The 18,770-nt window shown below is 41.7% G+C and overlaps 1 protein-coding gene across 2 annotated transcripts in view; it reads right to left on the bottom strand.

Moving 5' to 3' along the window:
* Nucleotides 1-16,695, bottom strand: part of LOC117510249 (tetratricopeptide repeat protein 28-like) — a 450,652-nt gene extending 433,957 nt beyond the window's left edge. For both annotated transcript variants that reach the window (XM_034169888.1, XM_034169889.1), the window contains exon 1: nucleotides 15,844-16,695. In XM_034169888.1, coding sequence (XP_034025779.1) covers nucleotides 15,844-15,870 — 27 coding nt within the window. In that variant the 5' untranslated portion in view covers nucleotides 15,871-16,695. The remainder of the gene's footprint in view (nucleotides 1-15,843) is intronic.
* Between the last annotated feature and the right edge of the window lie 2,075 nt (nucleotides 16,696-18,770).

Here is an 18,770-nt window from a genome sequence, read left to right as displayed (position 1 = left end):
ATAGCAAAATTACTGATGACTGCAGCAGCAGATGGTAGACAATGATATGAAACACGGTTATTCATTTGCGTGTGTGTTAAGACAGACTAACTTAATTGAAAGATTACAACTTATGTAATGGAAAGATACACTGTGTTTAATCATTTTGTATTATGTTATAAAGTTATACATGAAGCTGTGGTTCTGATAGTTGCTTAAAAAGTCAACTTTTTGTAATACCAGAGCTAATTAATTTCTTTTTACAATATCAAATAATTCACATTAACGTGATGTAAAACCCGCTCTGATGGAGTTCTGGACTCTTACCTCCTTTACTTTCTCTCACCTTTATATAAACAGTCATCTTTTCTAGTTTAACATACAGAATAAAATCATCATATGAGACATACTATTGGCCATAAATGACTGAATCGCAGTACATATCTGGTCCATATGTTGCCAGTTTGACACTATTTTTACCCCTCTTATAGTTGTGGGGGAAAAAAAATATCAAGCAGTGACCTGATTACAGGGTGACCACAGCCCCCTTTCTCTCTTTCCAGAGAATACGAGCCTAAATGAATCCAATTACAATTTATGCATTCCCTTTTCAGTAAAGCAGAGAGAAGCCGATTATTCAATCGTGAAAATAATCTCTAGAACATTCGATTATGAAAATAAGCTGTAATTGCAGCCCCACTTTAAAACACCAACTGCCATAATAACAACTAAGGTTTTCAACAGGATTTGCAGCAACCAGGATTTACCCCATCAAATCACGCCTTTGGGACCAAAATCACACTGGCACATGGAGGCTGGCTGCTTTAATTTCTTAACACCTGCTCGCTCTCTTCTTAGGCCGTTAAAATAAATAAATAAATAAATCAACGCAACACAGAGCCTTTTTCTTCTTTCCAATAAACAACGGCAGCCTGTCATTTCGGTCAGAGTGATGCTGCAGTCAAGCCAGCTCCCCTGAGTGCATCCTGTGCACGTGTGCCACCATCATAGCAGCTTCGCAGGCCGCACCTGCTCTGCCTGAGGCCGTACTCCACCAACACAATACAGGGAGCCAGGAATGAGGGGATGGAGTGATAGAAAGCTGGGGGGAATAGATCTGTTGGCGTAAATGTCAACAGCTTAGCTCCAACCAACGTTAACGCACTTGAGGAGCTCATATGAATTCATACGAGTATCAAACTGATAGCTGTTGAGCTTATGTGCACTTGCACAGCTACAGAATAACACAATGTCCCAGTTGTCTGGGGGAAAACAGCTTCAAGGAAAGATGTTTTTATGTGCACGTTCAGCTGTGCATTTTTTACAGAGACTAGCTTAAAGCAGGTAGGCTGGCCTGCTGTTGGTCGGTGTGATGGACAGTCGTAATCACTGACAGACTGAGACATGGATAATTTCATCCACCAGCCAGCATGCCTAAGATACAACAATATCTCCAGGGCACAGTTACAAAACTGTGCACTGCCTAGTAGCAACAAACGAGAAGCATTCAGTGGCTGTAAAGTATCCATTCATTACACCACAAGACTCAGCCATCAGAGTCAGCACCTCGGTGCCTCGGCTGCACCTGACCTAATGAGGCAGCTGGACTACACTATTATGTCAAACAGGTGAAGACTTAATCCTACGGTGTTCCGCTTCAACACCAATTCGTTATGGAGTGATCTGGTGCATCATAAAACCTTTTTTTCATGACAATGTATAGTAATAATTTTCAAAAAGAGAATCTCTATTTCATACAATAAAGAGTTGGGGCCTGATTTACGAAGATGCCAGATAAGAAGTGCTAACTTGCGTGGGTAATGCAAACTTTTGTGCGTTGGGGTGGAGACAGCTTTGAGGGTGATGTACAAAGAGTAAATGCGCAATTAATAGTGAGCAGTAATGTAACGTAGACAGCAGAATGGTAAATGAGGATTTTGTGCATGTTAATCGTGGCAAGGGCAGAATTAAATTAAATCAAGCACACAAGTTAAATTACTGGATACAGGTGCAAGGCACCTCTTTTCCCAGGCCTAATATACAGTACATGGAAGACAAATCAGTACTTGAATAGCAGTATATGATTTTATTGGTTTATCTAATTCTGTCGAGCTTATGTTTACTATCATCATTTCTCCAGTGTTTGATGAAAATTCAGTAAGGTATATCTTCTAATATACATTCCAATTCTAAGGTAGACCTCTACTAGTGTATACTAAAGTATATATATATATATAAAAGAAGAGTAGAGCCACTTAGATGCCTGGTCTTGACAGGGGTGGTTAATACGTTAATACGTCCTCTGGCAGGCTGTTCCATGGATCCACCAATCTCACTGTAAACAAGAACTTCCTCCAATTCAAACGTGGCTTTCTTTAAAATTATTTCTTGCGGTGACCCCTTCTGTTGTCCTCTGATAATGGCAAATCAGGAGTTCATTCACTTGCTGTTATGCGCCTTGCACTTTGTTACGCAAAAACTATCACACTTGAGCATGTTCACAGGCTGGCAATTAAGAAAACAGGAAAAAAAGGAAAAACAAGTATATTAGACAATTACTTCTTTTAACCATGGTGTTTTAGCGAACTGGTGGATAATTATGTTACGTTGTGCCATTGCAACGCACAGACAAGTGTGCATTCCACATCATCTTAACCATGACGCACACCAAGTCTGTGCATCATGATGAAACTGTAAGACTTGACAAGTCTTGCTAACAGGCCGTGGTACAGTGCGATGTGTCATCATGCACCAGGAAGACCCACAACGCACCACAGCATTCTTTGTTTTTGAAATGGTCAAAAATTAACCTTAATTTTTATACATCGTGTCATGTCAATATTCTTAATGATGAAAATATGTAACGCACCCTGTTTTCAAAGAAGACTTGGACACACCCCCATGCTGTGTATGCATCGCAATAACATGCTGCTCATGTCTCTACGTGTCACACCTTACTATACTGCCACTGTAACGTATGTCTTGTGTTGTATCAGCGTGGTGACTACGTGGTCATTTTTATGTCTACCAAGGATGTAATAAAATCATCGCTGTTCATTTATTTGTCCGTCTGTCTGTCTGTTAGCAGGATTACTTTAAAACTACCACACGGATTTTGACAACATTTTTACCACAGATAGATATTAGAGCATTGGAGACTCCATTAAATTCCAGAGGTGATCCGGATCCATATTCTGGATCAAGATTTCACTTTATACAGGCTTTGAAGGATTACATCAAAACTAATGGATTTTCACCACACATTGGTGCAAGGCCACGGACACCATTATATTTTGTAGGTGATCTGGATCTGGATGCTGGATCAGTATTTCACTTTGTAGACATTAAAGGATTACTTCAAAACTACTTCACAGATACGACATCACGATGTAAAACCAATATAAGGAAGACAATATTTTGTTTCAGCTTGTGAACTAAATATCAGATTTCAACATCTTGATCAGTTGGACCATTCTGGATCAGTATGCTGTTACTGCATTGTGTGGTGAAATCTGGATCCACAATGAAAAAAGTGAAACACAGTGCACGTCATTCAAAGTACTTATTTACATTGGTCTCATGGAAAATTGTGGTTTCCAGTTTAAATCTGCTGGAATCACTTTACAAAATCATAAATATACATTGTGAGAAACTAAAAAAAAAAAAAAATAGCTGTAACAAATTACATCAATTTTTTTTAAGTTGATCCAAAGTAGCATTTTTTTTCAGTGCAGGTAAAGTCGGGGTCACGATTTGAATCACGTATCTTTTATTCGGAGTCCTCGTCAACCCTTGGTGTATGTCAGAAATCTCCGACTGCTGTTGTTTATGGTGTTTTGTCAGATGGAGGTGATGTCGTGGTGGTTTCACGTGACGCTGCTGTGACGTAGCACTGATGTTGCGGCAGTGTCATGGCAACATTGTAGGTGGAGCACTTTTCAAAGCCATAGTATAACCACAGACAGTCACAAACTGCCTTTCTATGTGGTGTGGCTTATAGAGCTCGACAATCCCTGAATGTGGAAACCTCACTTAAATTTAGTCCAAATGTATGGCTTCTTTTTCAGGAAACCACAATTAGAGCAGATTACATGATTAATTGTGGTAATTCATTAGTGGGACATATAGTTATAAAAAATAATAGTAATAGGACTAATCATGATGTACCTCACACCCACACTGACATCACATCATTAAACCTTCTCTGCAAGTGGAAAAACATTAGCCCTCCTCCTTCCTCACAGAGGAGGGGGTAACACCCCTCAATGTAAATTGGGAGGGTAATTTCACACCTGAAGCATTGCACCAACTGCCATGTGCCAAGTTATGGTCTTTTGTTCCACTGAGTGATTATGTATCTTTTTTACAGCCCTCACAGGAGCAACTGGAACGAGTGATATACTTGTTTTTATTGCAGAAGACAAAGTACTATTCATTGCACTAAACCTGCTCTGTTCGGCATGATTTCATGATGCAGAACAGTCAGACAGGTGGTCGAGACAGCAAACACATTTTACACAGCTGTAATGGCAAGCATTACTTAAATAATGTAACGTCATGGACACTGCATCGTGCCTGCCAGCCTCCTTTAGCAGCGTTCAGCCTCACGCAGTATATTTAAAGAGCTAAGAAGCCGCTAACGCCTGTGATTTCACAGCGGTAACTGATGCACTCTTCACACCGCTGAACAATGTGTTCTAATGTGGCCTCTGACCCCAGTCATAAGAATCCAGATCAACAAGACGAAACAGGAGGGGGGCTAAAAGGCTGGAAAATAGAAGGAGGTGCAGTATTTCAGTGTCTCAGATGGATGACATTATTACACAGTTTCCATCAATCATGTCCTACGTGACACCAGGATATCACTCACTTGTCGAGGCATACATTTGTCAAGGCAGTTCGAGACAAATACACAAACTGACATCTTAAAATGCACAATTGCACACAGTAGGGAAGGAGAACAACAAACTGACACAGATTTTCCATATCGTTTTTCACTGCTCTTCTGAAGCAAATCACACTGATAGCTTCCAAAAAGTAAATTTGTTTTCCGGCCTGTGTGTACGTGTTTCACAAAAAAAACAAAAAACAAATATGCACAACATTCACATAGCCAAATAACAGAAGACACACATAATTAAACTACAGATGGATGCAGCAAGATCATAAAGATAGTTTCCAGCTGACACCAACAACGCTATCATCACTTGTGCAACCAAAAAAAAAAAAAAAAAAAACCTAAAGATTTTGTTTTGATACAGCAACTAAGTTGAAATTAGTACAAGTACTTGTAAACATTCTGCATGTAAAGGAGTTGGATGTTCCAGGTTTTACAATGGGTGCCTAAGAAGAAGCCGTGACTTCCATGACAAAGAAGCATGGAATGGTCCACCATCAAGACGTCTTTGCATACAATTCACAGTAATTCCCAAATGGGGCCAGAAAGCCAAGCAATTGTTGGCACCATGACAGCACCATCGACTGTGTTTTGTTATCCAGAAAAAACCTAGCAGGAGACAAAATACTCAAAAATCTGCCTGGGTGATTTTGTACATACTATGCTTCAATTCAGTGGGTTGATCACTATCTTCAGTGTTCTTAAACAAGACACTCAACCAAAAAAAAAAACAAAAAAAAAAAAAACAGACTGACCTTGAGGGGATATGTCCCCATACACTGACACTAAATGAACAAGTGAAAAGGCCTTTGCAAAAGTAGTAAGTCCTATATAGAGTCCAAGGACCTTTACTGCCAATGCTTATCCACAAAATCTGTAGCATGAATCAGATGAGAATCTATGGCTTTGCCTGAAAGGGACATCAGTCCAACACAGGTTATTTTCCAGGCCAAGTTCCCTTTAACAGCTGCGTGGACTGAGGCAATGCAGATGAAGTATCTTGTCCAAGGACACAGGTAGAGTGGAATCAAGCAGAAGTCTACAATAATGGTAGCTCTACTCCTTATGCCACGGAGACACTCACTCTACAGCACTTTACAACAAAGTCGCTTGTTAAATACATAAAATCTATGAGCCATGACATAATTTTGGTTAGTGAAGCATAAGGGTGGTGAACCAGAGGAGGTCTGTTCTGTCGTCCTCATTACCGCGCCTACCTCAGCGTGCCTGTCAGTCACCACCTGTCTGTCTGCTGTGAGAGGTGGAAACATAAAACTCCCTCAGGGAACAGGTCCACAGAGGATATGGAAGCACTCCTGACCCACATATCTAGATCACCCATAAACACATGCCCAACATTAGTATCTCAGTTATTCAGCCTCATGTAAATAAATCCCAATGTACAAGAAAGAACATGAGATATACCGAGCCCTGAGACACAGCAGAGGGAACAATCTGAGGGGGTCATGCTCAGTCTCAATTCGCCTCCCTTCCTACGGGTTTTAGTATTTTTAGTCATTTATTTTCAACAGCCAGCAGGGAAAAAACTTTCACTGCTGCTCTCACCACATTCCTCAAGGCAGGAAAAGTAAGAAATGTTGGGGCCAGTAAAACAATCTGCTGTGTTTGCGGTTGTTTCTATAACCCGTACAACGGACCTCTACACAGGCTGTCTGTGCACACCTCTGACACATGCAAACATACTGCAGAGTTGTAACAAGAAGTATTTTGTGAACTCTTTGATCTCTTTTATTTTCTTGCATAGTCCCACTGATACATTTTGAAGTCTGTGTTTTTGTGACTAGCTTTACAATGAGGTGAAGGGAGGAGCTCATAAATCAAAGCCCCTTGCTAATGTGATAATTTGGAATAAAGATCGGCTCTTCATGACTCATGGTTGGCCAGCCCGGCTCCAGCCTCTCAGTATAATACTCATCATTCACTGTAGTACCATGTCATTTATGGTTAATATCAATAATATCTCAACTTTCCCAGAAGGCAGTTGTCCTAAGTCTCCCAGTGGGCCTAAATACACTGACCTTCTAGTCTGTGGAAATCCAGCATCATTCCATACTACAGATTGCTGTTAGTTCTCTGGGTCATTCCCACAAAAACTTACTTCTTCACAGGTTCTAAACCAATAGTAGGAAACATCTATGCCCAGTCTACTTCTTTTTGACTAAGAACATTCACTGAATCCGTTTTGCAAAAACAACGGACATATTCAAATGATGATGGACACTATCTTCAATGAGTCCAGGTAGCAAGTCAGCTCTCTGCCTGGATACAGATCATATTTTAGGTTCAGGTTAAATTCTCTGAGCCATCATTTGATGGTGTTACAGTGTGGAGGAGAGTATCTGGATTCTTTGACATGTCTCATTCTCCTGAAAACAAACAAAATTACCCACTCTGTAATCAGTTCTAACCATTTCCAGTGAACGGTGTGAGGCATCTACGTATAGGTACAGTTTATCATCAACGCACCACAACATAGGAAAGAGACAACACCGAGCACACTACATCTCAGAAAACTGATACATTACCAACTGTATGAGAAATTTTTTTCAGTAATTCTATGTCTCATAACCTTGTGTCCTCCCTTTGTATTTCTTTGCACAGACTACATCTCTCTTGCACTATGTGCCATTTATCCAAATTACCAGCAGTCACGATAATCCAGGGGTTAATTGACTCATTTTTCTCACGCTCTACAATCATCCATCTGGGTCAGACTGAGTCCTCAAAGTCCAAAGACTGTCAGTCCAAGGAACAGAAAGCCGAGACCTGACTGTTGTGAAGCTACAGCTAAGCCATGGACAGACTCTTAGAAAACTGAGTCATCATAGAAGGGCTTACGAAACCCATCTCTGACAAAAGAAGTGATGGAATTAGTGGGATTTAGAAGCGTCAGTAAGCGTCACAGTGTTATTAGTGGTGCTCTTCACATGATTCCATCAGGGCTGGATCACGGGTGCTCTTTAGAACAGACCAACAGTGAATGTCTGTCTCAACAACAACCAACACTGCTTATAACGGAGACAGCTGCATGGCCTAGAGACAGAGCTGGCCGCTCCAGTGTAGAGTTATAAAGGAATGTAATTGTGGTTTTGGCAGCTGCACTGTGATAAATGTTGTGAAACAGAGAAGAGTATTTGTGTTTTTTCAGGCCATATGCTGAAGGGTTGTGTTTGTAGTGCCACATAAGCATTCCTTCAACACTTGTTTTTGTGACAATATGTGTAAAACACTGATGAACTACATCGAGCCAAGTATATAATGACGCAATGTAAAATCTGGTGTGGATTTGTCCTCGCAGGGGAAGAACGGGGCTTGTCCTGCAGAACACTGATCCACCTCACAGAACAGGGAAATGTGTTCCTGTTGATGTGGTCCATCAAGTCGGATTTGCTTTATTCCCTGTGCAGGAACCTCAGCCCCCAGAGCAGGTGACCACACCCCTGGAACAATGACCTCAATAAACCCAAACATGGCACCATTTGTTCCAAAAGAACCACTGGGGGGTAAAGAAAAGCTGTGGCAAATCAGAAATGAGTGCTGTGAGGACTGGAGGAAAAACATTACAAATGGGCTGTTCTACACACAAATCAATCTTTACATTTAACAGTTGCTATCCAAAAATCCATCTCCACACGCACCGTGGGATGTGCATCTTCCCGGAATGAGGATTAATGAGAATGGGATGGTCTAGTTGCCATTGTCTCTATTGTTCCTCTTGCTGGATTTTGACAGTGGACTCCCAAGAGTGTCTCAACCGGCATGTGGCTGCAGCTTGAGAATACTGCAGCCTGCTGCACCACAATAAGAGCATCAGCAGCCTCCTATCTTCTATCTGCCCTCCATCTCTGTCCTCCGCTCCCAAAGGAGGTTTAGTGGACTCGGAGCAAGTACAGCGCGCGCATTTTAGCTGACTTGCTGAGTCGCTCTTCACCTAGAGCACCCCCCCACCCACCCCCACCCCTCCACATCGCATGACCTAGCTCGTACCTAAACACTCCCCTCTTGATGAAAGATGGCCCAAGGGACAGGCCGCGTCCCATTCTACTCAACATGCTGCGCCCTAGATACTGTGCTGCATCAGCACCAGCAGGTGGAGTCACTGCGACCTGATCATTAATTATCCTCACTGCATTACTCCAGATCCTCTCAATCCTAAACTCAAAAACACTTTCGCTATTTCTATTACCTCAAATCCTCATTTTCTCTCAGCTTTTCGAATTTTAGTTGCTTCCAATTTTGTCAACTTGTTTGGCTCAAGAGCCATTTCATTTCTTCTCAATATCATCCCATCTCCTCCTTATTTCTTGCACACCTACAATCCTACAATCTACCACCCATTCATTTGTTTGCAGATGTATATCTGGCTCCGTCCAACACTCTCAGCTTCTCCCAAGCTGATCCCCCCCCCCCCAGCTGACAGCCTCTCTGGCTTTCTTGATGTGTGTCCTCCAGCGCATCTCTTCACATTCTGGCATGTTTTCCCCTGCCGTAAATGCATTCCAAAACTGCTACGCTGCTGCCAGCCAGGAGACGTCACAGGAACTGATAGAGTGCCGGGGGAAGAGATAACCCTTTCCCCTGACTGGATAGTTCATAAAAAAAAAAAAACATTGAAATAAAACGGAAAACTCCAGCATGAAAACATCCCCAAGGTGAAAAGCAATGAACATGGTCACAGACGTAAGAGAATGCATGCACATGATAAAAGTTGGCACTCACAATGAGTCTGTCCACAAAAACACTAGTGGGGGCACATTGTACCTCTCAGGTGGTGGGGTTTTATGTTAACTGTGTGGAACCCACAGAAACATCTGGTGCGACCAGAAAAACAAGCAGTCGTTTCCCTTTGCTACAAGCCTTGATGTGATCTATAAGCAGTTATGTAATGGAAGAAGGTGTGGGTATTTTAGCTTGAGATAACACGGGTAATGAGTTAAGGAGACATTTACACACACTTGGCTCCAAGACAGAGCCTTGGCCCCTGAATGCTATAAAGAAGAAGTATCAAGCTAGGCAACCGGAAGACTGCAACCTACAGAATGCCTCAAATTTATTATTAAATACGGCTCACATGATGATTTTACAAAAGGGGCACACCACAGAATATGAAACGTCGCCACATGACTCCTTCTCAATTTGTAAATGCAAAAAGAAAATCATCTCATCCTCAGTCAGAGACCGGAAGTTTAGCACTGGTGAGCGACAAGCAGTGGAGCCGTGCACATATGGCCATATTTACCCGAGTCATCTGCTGATAGTGAAAAATGTCAAAGAATTTACTCCATAACCATGGCAACAGATACGTGCATCAGCATGTGAGTACGGAATGTATCAGAAAGTGGAAAAAATATTGTGTCCAAGTTCAGAGTAAATATGAGGGAGTGCATATTGTCACAATAAACACTATCATGTTGTAAATTAACTATTAGTGTTGATTGACTTCAAGTATCAAACTGGGACTTGGCACCAAATATTCAATTTTACACGACCCAGATCAGGAGCAAAAAAAAAAAAAAAAATTGATCAAGACATTCCTACTGAACAGTAGAGCACCCTGCAACCTTGGAAAAACTTAAAATAGTCACATGTTCTGTCTTCTATAATTAGTAACACACAACATCGTTTTAGTGTCTATTGTTTTAATGTAGACAAACGGTGATGTTGTAATTTTTGTTCTTCTTCTTGGCTTTGTGAAAAAGAAGATGTGAAATTTCAGCTTCAGTTTTCCACAAGGCAAATAAGAGGCTCTGGCCTAAATTTGATTGATTTTCTTGTGGCAAAATCCTTCTGTGTTCCATTTAAGATCCAGCTGGTGATGTAACAGTCAAAACGTGCATCCTCTCCTTCAGAGGTGCCATCTGTGTCTTGGTGGATTCCCTCACTATAGTTTCCTTAGTGTGTGGCCATTCATTTTTTGAGACCTGGACCCGGTTTCATCAATCAGCCCAATTTTGTTTAGTCAACTAAACTCACTTAATCAATTAAATCTTTTGGCATTAGTCGTTGCACAAAGTGCTTAGTCGGCCAAAGTTTTGAGTTACTAAAGTTTTTAACCTGGTATAGAGGAGGCTAATCTTATTATAGTCATCAAAACTCCAGTGTTTTACCTAAAAAATGGTGGCTATCACGTACCACCACTTGATGGAGCACTCAAGAGCACCCCTACATCACTCGTATTCCTTCAAAAGGAGAGCTTCCTCCACTTTTGGCCATGGTTGTAACAGAAGACTCTCATGATGCGTTTGTGACAGTTCTCACATTAGCCACCGGGTGTCACAGTTACGCTGAGCAGTGTTGTGTGCACAAAAATGCTCGAAGAGGAACTGCTAAGCTAAGAGCTAAGCATGTTGTTCTGCAGTTTGTGTATGTTGGTAAATGTTAATAAAGCCAGTTAACAAAACAAAGGCTGGAAAGTTTATGACAACAACCAACCCGGAAGTAAACAAATCTCTCACACATTTGAGGCATTTCTTGGCAACTAGGGCCACTAGACCCATGAAAATTATTGACTAAGGTAATCTACGAGTTTAGGAGTTATTGTGAAATGGTGATTAGACGGATAATGTTGGGGGACTAACCTTAGCGGACTACGTTAATTTTAATGGACTAAAAGATTAGGCTGCTTTATGAAACTGGCCCCTGGCTACTTTAGACCGATTTACCGTACAGTATCATGCTGTTGCGATTGTTTAATGAGTAACTAAGATATATTCAGTAAGTTGGAAACGTTCATGTTTATATGATGTGTCTTAAAGAAAGGTAGCTGTGAAAATTATGCTTTACTGTTAATTCGTCAAAGTATGGCAAACAAACTAAGTTACGGCTATATAATATTTACGTCTGCATTTATTTCAGTATAACAAAAAAATTGTTGCTGTTGCTTCACTGCTTTGGGCATTTTATTCAATATTTTGTCTCGACAAAGTTGGTTTGTTTGCATTCAACTCTGAAGATATTTTAAATTCTGTAGTTGATATTCTTGGGCGCTGTGCTGACCAGACAAGACTGAAAGAAGGAAAATCCAAAGATATATATATATATATATATATATATATATATATATATATATATATATATATATATATATATATATAAAACAATCTACATGTAATATACCAAAGAAGAGTGTAGCCACCAGACGGCTGCTGTACAACCACACTTCCACTTCGACTATCAACATGACGAGAGCCAGGCTATCATTCCACAATCATGTCTGTCGTTTTACTTTAAAAGGATCAAGGCCTCCTATATATTATTAGAGGAGCTACTGGGCCCGAAGAAAAAGAAGACGTCTCCACACAATATATTGATTATTGGTGAGTTAGCAGCCTTATCTAACATTGCCACAAACCCAGGTCTCTGTCAGCCTCTATTTCCACATTTTAACATTGTGTAAGAGAGGCTCTTTCTAACCAGTTCAGGTGTTCTGAGCATTTCGCCCAAATCACGAGATGAGAAAGTTAATCACACAAATCCCGTGGGAGGGGGAGGATTTTACTCTCATTCTCTTTCAAGAAGCGATAAGCTATCTGCCAGCAACATTAAAGGAACTCTTCTCTTCTTCTCCTCAACATCACAGATTTGGAATTTTAACTCATTAGTGTGATCCATTATGCCGAGGTGGACTGGACACTTGGCCCGAATCAATATGATTCTCCTACACTTTCTACTGATCGAAATGCAACTACAAGTGAGGTGAAGAGGCAGATTGAAAAGCAGATAAACAAAAAGTGAGAATGAGAAATAAATGATGGATGTGTGCATTCAGAGTGCTTTCTGAAGAAAGCTGCACTTTCTGCAGGAAAGGTTCTTCTGCATTTTAAATACAATGACTATGGTTTTTCTGTTGTTCTGCACAATAAATCAGAAAGACTCCTGGTAATGAACTAGAGGTGAGGATGTAAGAACAAACAAACACCATGTGGTATGACCTAAAATTAATATCATGGTTTCACTTTTATTGGACGGAGACGGGGCAGCGTGGTGGATTAGTGGTTAGCACTGTTGCCACACAGTAAGAAGGTCATGAGATCGATTCCCACCTGTGGCCTTTCTGTGTGGAGGTTGTATGTTCTCCCCGTGTCTGCGTGGGTTCCCTCTGGGTGCTCCGGCTTCTTCCCACATCCAAATACATGGAGGTGAGGTGTATTGGAAACTTTCTTTTATAAATTGTCCATAGGTGCGTGTGTGCGGTTGTTTGTGTATATTTTTGCCCTACGACAGACTGGCGTCCTGTCCAGGGTGTACCCAGCCTCACTTCCTATGACTGCTGCAATAGGCTCCAGCCCCCCTCGACCCTTAATTGGAGTAAGCGGTTGAAGATGAGTGAATGGAGATGGTATTATATCATAGATTTACTAGGTATGCACTATGTGACCCATTTAATAATTATCTTTTTTTGAGCAAAGGTTTAACCTGAGCTTTTTTCAAAGCTGTTCCTTCGGAGTAAAAATCTGGTTGGAAAACTCCAGCAGCACAAAATGTCACACCCACACTACCTATGTCCTTGCTTTACGCATTACCCACCCACGTCGAGATTACGGCCACCAATGCAGGGACTGCCAGTTCAGATGGTGCCTTGAGTACGCCGTGAGTAGCGGTAAGCGTGAAAAGCCCAGTGCTGAATCCCCATCCAACAGGCAGATGCGGGAAATGTGGCATACGGAAGACTACTATGTGTTATTGTGAAAATTACTTTATACTGAGTTATGCTGATAAGAAATTTATATTGCCAGGTGTTTATACACAACGTAACATGGAGGGCGGGGAGTGAACAATGCCGCACAGATGACAGCCACTGCAGCACTAAAATGTTTATTGCTCTCAAAATGAATGGATATTTGCTATTATTATCACTTTACCGAGGCGTTGCTAGGCTAGTATAGTAGATTTACGTCAACGCTATCTGGCTATACCTGCCTGCTGTGCGTAAACAAATGACGTCATAGCGCGCAGCCCAAGAACTGTCTGCAGAGGAAAAAAAAAACAAAAAACTATAAAGGCGAGAAGTGTGTGTTGGTCCCAATATGGATATTCCGGATGATTTTCTCATGGATAGTACGACAACAGTAGCCATGAGCAGCCACCTTGATGAGGACGCACTTGCAAATTTGGAGAACAGCGCACGCCAGCCGACACGACAAAAGTTAAAGTGAGCCAACTTTTTATGTACGCGTTGCGTGTTGTGTATCTCAGTAAAAAGTGATAATAATGCAAATAACATGCTGCTGTCGTGCGGTGTGCATTTTCTGAGTCCCTCCGTTCATGACCAGTTGCCCAAAATGACAGATATTCACCCTCGTCTAACTCAGGCGAATATGTCATTTTGAGCGACTGTTCATGAACGCCGGGCCTCTGAAAATGCATACCGCCCTCCAAAAGCATGCTATTGTATTATTATATTTCATTATTTTGTGTGTGTTTATTTCCTTGGTGTATTCAAAAAAATAATCAGCTCAACACGTGTTCTGCATCATCACAGTGGTGATGACGGTATTGCACAATCCATATTGCGATGCACTATGATACCAGTGTACCGGCCACCCAAACCAAATGTAGGAGGTCATTCATTTATATCCATTTTATCTGTGCACAGTAGGTTTTCTGCTACATATCTGCATCCAATAATCACAGAACCTCAATGAACGCCACAAAACCAGTGATCAGCATGTGCAAACACTACAAGGAGAGACTGCACCCGTGAAGGCACACGATGTTTTCAGGTCCTGCTGGTGTGACTGCATGGGAAGCAGGTCCTGCAGAGGGGAAAGCTTTCCAGTCCTCACAGGAACGCCATCTCACACGGATCATTCCTGGCACATACACTGCATGGCTGCAAAAAACATCAGCTTCAATTCTCCCAACATTAAAGACCTCATTTTGGATCATTTACTTTGATCTACTCATTCCGACTGAGAGCAGTAACATTAAGTGGAACAAATCAAAGTAAATTAATTTCTGCACAAAGACACCGGGGTTACTAACAAAGGTTCTGCACATTAAATTGGGCTTTGATTGGTTCTGGGGCACATTACAAGCAAAGGACATCAATCAACTTCATCATAGGTTCTGAGCTGAGAAGGTAAAAACTGCCCAGAGCCAAAAGGAAACAGACCTCTAAATGTCCATGTTTATGTTGTTGTAGACAAAATTAAAGATGAAACGATGACAAAGTGCAGATGGAGGAAAGCAGAGTTGATCATCCCTTCATCATTTTTTCTTTGCCTCCAGACCACACTGTAAATCCCACTTCTGCAAAAAGTGGGCTGCATCTTGTCAGACAAGTGCCCCCTGTTGGTTCGAACGCTAAACGCAGGAGATATTTTTGACCTGGCAGCTTTTTAAAAAAAATAAACGTCAGATGATTCAGATTTTTTTCCATGTTGGAACGCTCAAAAACCTGAAAAAAAACTGAGCTATCAGAAAGCAACAATTGCATTTGCGCAAATGAACATCTCTCTTATTGGAAATAATCAAAGCATGTCTTAGTGGGTTTTCCTTAAAATATATTAAAATTCAAAATTCCTTCCAGAACTTTCATGTGAACATCTTGAAAAAAACATTTCAGCCTCAAATAATCCAGCAAGCACACATCCCCAGAGACTCCCTAAACAGGAGGATCAGTATTAATCACTGATTTCTTGATTAGTCCAGATAGGTCAGAGTCCAGAAGAGGCGCATATTCGTGGCTTTGCGCTATCAAAAAAAAAAAATAAATAAATAAAAAAAAAAATGCGGCTGAACAGCTGATTACTGTCACAGTTTAAGAAAACTAGTACAGAACTGTGCGTATGACTGGAAAGATGTGGCTAAAAACGCGAGCTTTCATCATTTTTGGGAAAAAGCGGCAGAACATGGAGCTGTGATCGCGCCCCTTCTTTCCAACTTGCCAGAAACGTTCATTTATCGTCAAAATTACTGTGAAATTTAAAAAAAGACTGACTCACCTTCTTCCGGGGCTGCCATTTCATCATATTTGTAAACCAAAATTGAACAGCATTAAGGTATATGAGAATGGAATGTAGACTGACAGAAATCCAGAGCGCAGGTCATGCTGCCTCTCCACTTCCCTCAATTTTGCATCAGATTTTCTCCAACAAGCTGCGCATGATGATGTGCGACTCTCGGCTTTGCGGCAGTTTTGTGGGGAAGACAGCGCAGTCAACACAAATCATACAGCGGTTTAAATCCACACTTTGGCTCGGAGAATAAATCAGAGACACATGGTGTCGACTGGCAGTATTTCGAGAGCGGAGAAACGATCCCGTGCGTAAAATCCAGGCTCAGCGCGCACGATCAGCGCCCCCCAGGACCAATCCGGACCGTGAACGAGGAGGAAAATATTCTTAAAGTTTTTGAAGACAAAGTCTCCCATCTAAGTGTCCCGTTAGTCCAGCGCAAAAACAGGCATGCGTCTGCGTCCCAGCTTTTCCGTTGGCGCTGACGGCTCCAAAAGAAACGGCAGGACGACTGGTTGGATGCCAACATGGATTAACAGTCATCACAGTGGTCGAATCCCCCTTTCTAGCGGCTAAAACACACTTTTCTGAAGTATTCTTGGAGAAACAGTCAAGAGTCTGGCGAGACAGCGCGACAGGCGGGGAGGGCAGGGGGAGAGGAGGAGGAGGAGGGTGAACAACCACCAAAAAAAATCCCTGGAATTTCTGTGAGGAGCTGGAAGGATATCCTGCAACAGCAACAAACTAGACTACAGCTCTCCGATGACTTCCTTCCCTGCGCTTTTCCAGCCTTGCAGTTTGCACACTTGAGGCAAGTGAGGCGCGCACGCAGAAGGCGTCATGGTCATAGCGCCGCCGGCCACAGTCTGAGCGTTTTTACGCACGGAGATGAACCCAGTCCTCGTCAAAGTCAAGAACACTTTTCAGCTCATCTAGTATTTGCAGGTCTCAGTACTGAACCACACCAGTCACGGACAGCTTGTCCACCTGTGCACCAACACAGCACCCTGCTACACCTGTGATCCGACTCAACCACACAACAGGGTTTGGTGATTTAATGCCAGAACAGACGTTTTGGTCTCTACATTAAAACTGGACTGAATTTGGTTAAATGGATGTTACTAATGTATATTAATTATAGGTACAGCTGTTTTATTGCTAGGGGATACCAGGGTTAGTTGTCACACTGTTGAAAAGAGTTTCACGCTGGACCCCCCCCACACACACACACACACTCGTAGCTTCTCTTACATTTTATTATCTACTCCACTGCATGGAATAAGCTGTATTGGTAAACGGAATTCATCTTGCAAGCACTCAGTTCTAAGTTTGAAGTGCGTTTGTTTATAGTAGTTGTCCGTATGCCACATTTTCTGTGTCCGTCTGTCAGACAGGTATTAGGCACTCTCTGTTATTGAGGAAATCCTGGTTAGTTTCTTTTCTTCCACATATTAATATTCTTAAATTCAGCAGATCACCTCATCTAATGTGAGGTCACAGCCGAGACAGGTGGACACGTGACTGCCCGGGGGCTCGTGGCACTCTTGGGCCAGTGCAGAGGCAGCGAGCTGGGCACTGCGAGAGCTGACTGTCCCCATTATCAGAGACAAGTACAGGTGATACGCAGAGGAAGGCATCACAGGAAGACTGGGGAGTGCACCAGCAGACACGGGCATGTACATCTGATGAATGCCCCCTGCCCATGCAAGGAGATAAGGATGGAGCAGCAAGGGTGGTCCAAGGTAAGGCAGTGAGGACCAGAAGATCTGGCCCTCCTTACAACTACGCATATGAGTTCATGGAAATGGCTGAATTAAACCAGTGGATTTTTTTGCACTGCCAACTCATTAACACAGTGACACACTTTTACCAAAAAATATAATTATTAAAAGGGTCATAACAGTGCAAAATTTGCAATACTGTGAGATAATACAATCACCATCAAAAAAGTGAAAAATGCCTTCAAATGACAGAATAAGGTCATTTATGACCCAAGCCAAATATTTATATATGGTGCTGCAATATTTTAAATCAGAACAACATGTCCTACCATGAATTTGTCAATAAACTTGTCCTACAGATTTTATTTTTTTTTAAACAGGAATTGTCCCACTGGTGCGACAAGGGTAAAGGAAAGATATGTGGCCGGGGTTTGATTTTATCATATAAAATCAAATTATTAATTATATTCTAACCTTTCAGAATATTGAGTACTGCAACACTACTTTCTCTCATCCATATTATAGTACTTATCTTCTGGTTTGTATTCCTAGTGAAATCTGTGTTGTTGGTCTCCGAGTAATATACAGTACCAGTCAAATGCTTGGACACACTGTACCCAATCAACTGAATGGGTAAAGTGTGAACAAAGTTTTACCTGCAGTGTATTCTCTGTTTTATTTTTCATGCTTTAATTTTGACAGTTCTGCCGCTAGTGCAAGTTGTTGGCTTTACTTCCTGGGCACTCTGGTTTTAGGTTTCACTTGCATGCTCATTTCCTGGTCAGTTGAGTTACACGATATTTAACTGGCACAAATCCTTCACTCCAGTGTCAGATTGACTCATTCGTATACTGCTTTCTCATGTTAATTGCTTATGTTTGATCTCTAGTTGCCGACCTCCACTGGAGTTTAGCCTGCATGTATTAGACTTCCTATGCAGTATGTTTGTTTTCTGTGTTTCGATCCTTTGCTAACATTGTTGGCTTCTCCTTTAGCTGCTGCTCTCGCAGACACTGTTGCCTTTTCCTGAATCAGCTAATCAGCTTGTAGTAGAGCAGAGAGAGATGGAAAATGTGTAGGTTAGAGGGTCCTCAGGACAGGCCCGAGGACCACTGCTCATGAACCTCCTGGATTCAACATTTAAAAAGAACATGGTGCATCTGTCAAAATGTTACAGTGCTAATTGTGTGGTAG

Source organism: Thalassophryne amazonica, chromosome 5 (assembly GCF_902500255.1).
Source record: "Thalassophryne amazonica chromosome 5, fThaAma1.1, whole genome shotgun sequence".
In the NCBI taxonomy this organism is placed as follows: domain Eukaryota; kingdom Metazoa; phylum Chordata; class Actinopteri; order Batrachoidiformes; family Batrachoididae; genus Thalassophryne; species Thalassophryne amazonica.
Note: the sequence above shows the minus strand (reverse complement) of the source record. Positions and strands in the feature narration are given on the sequence as shown.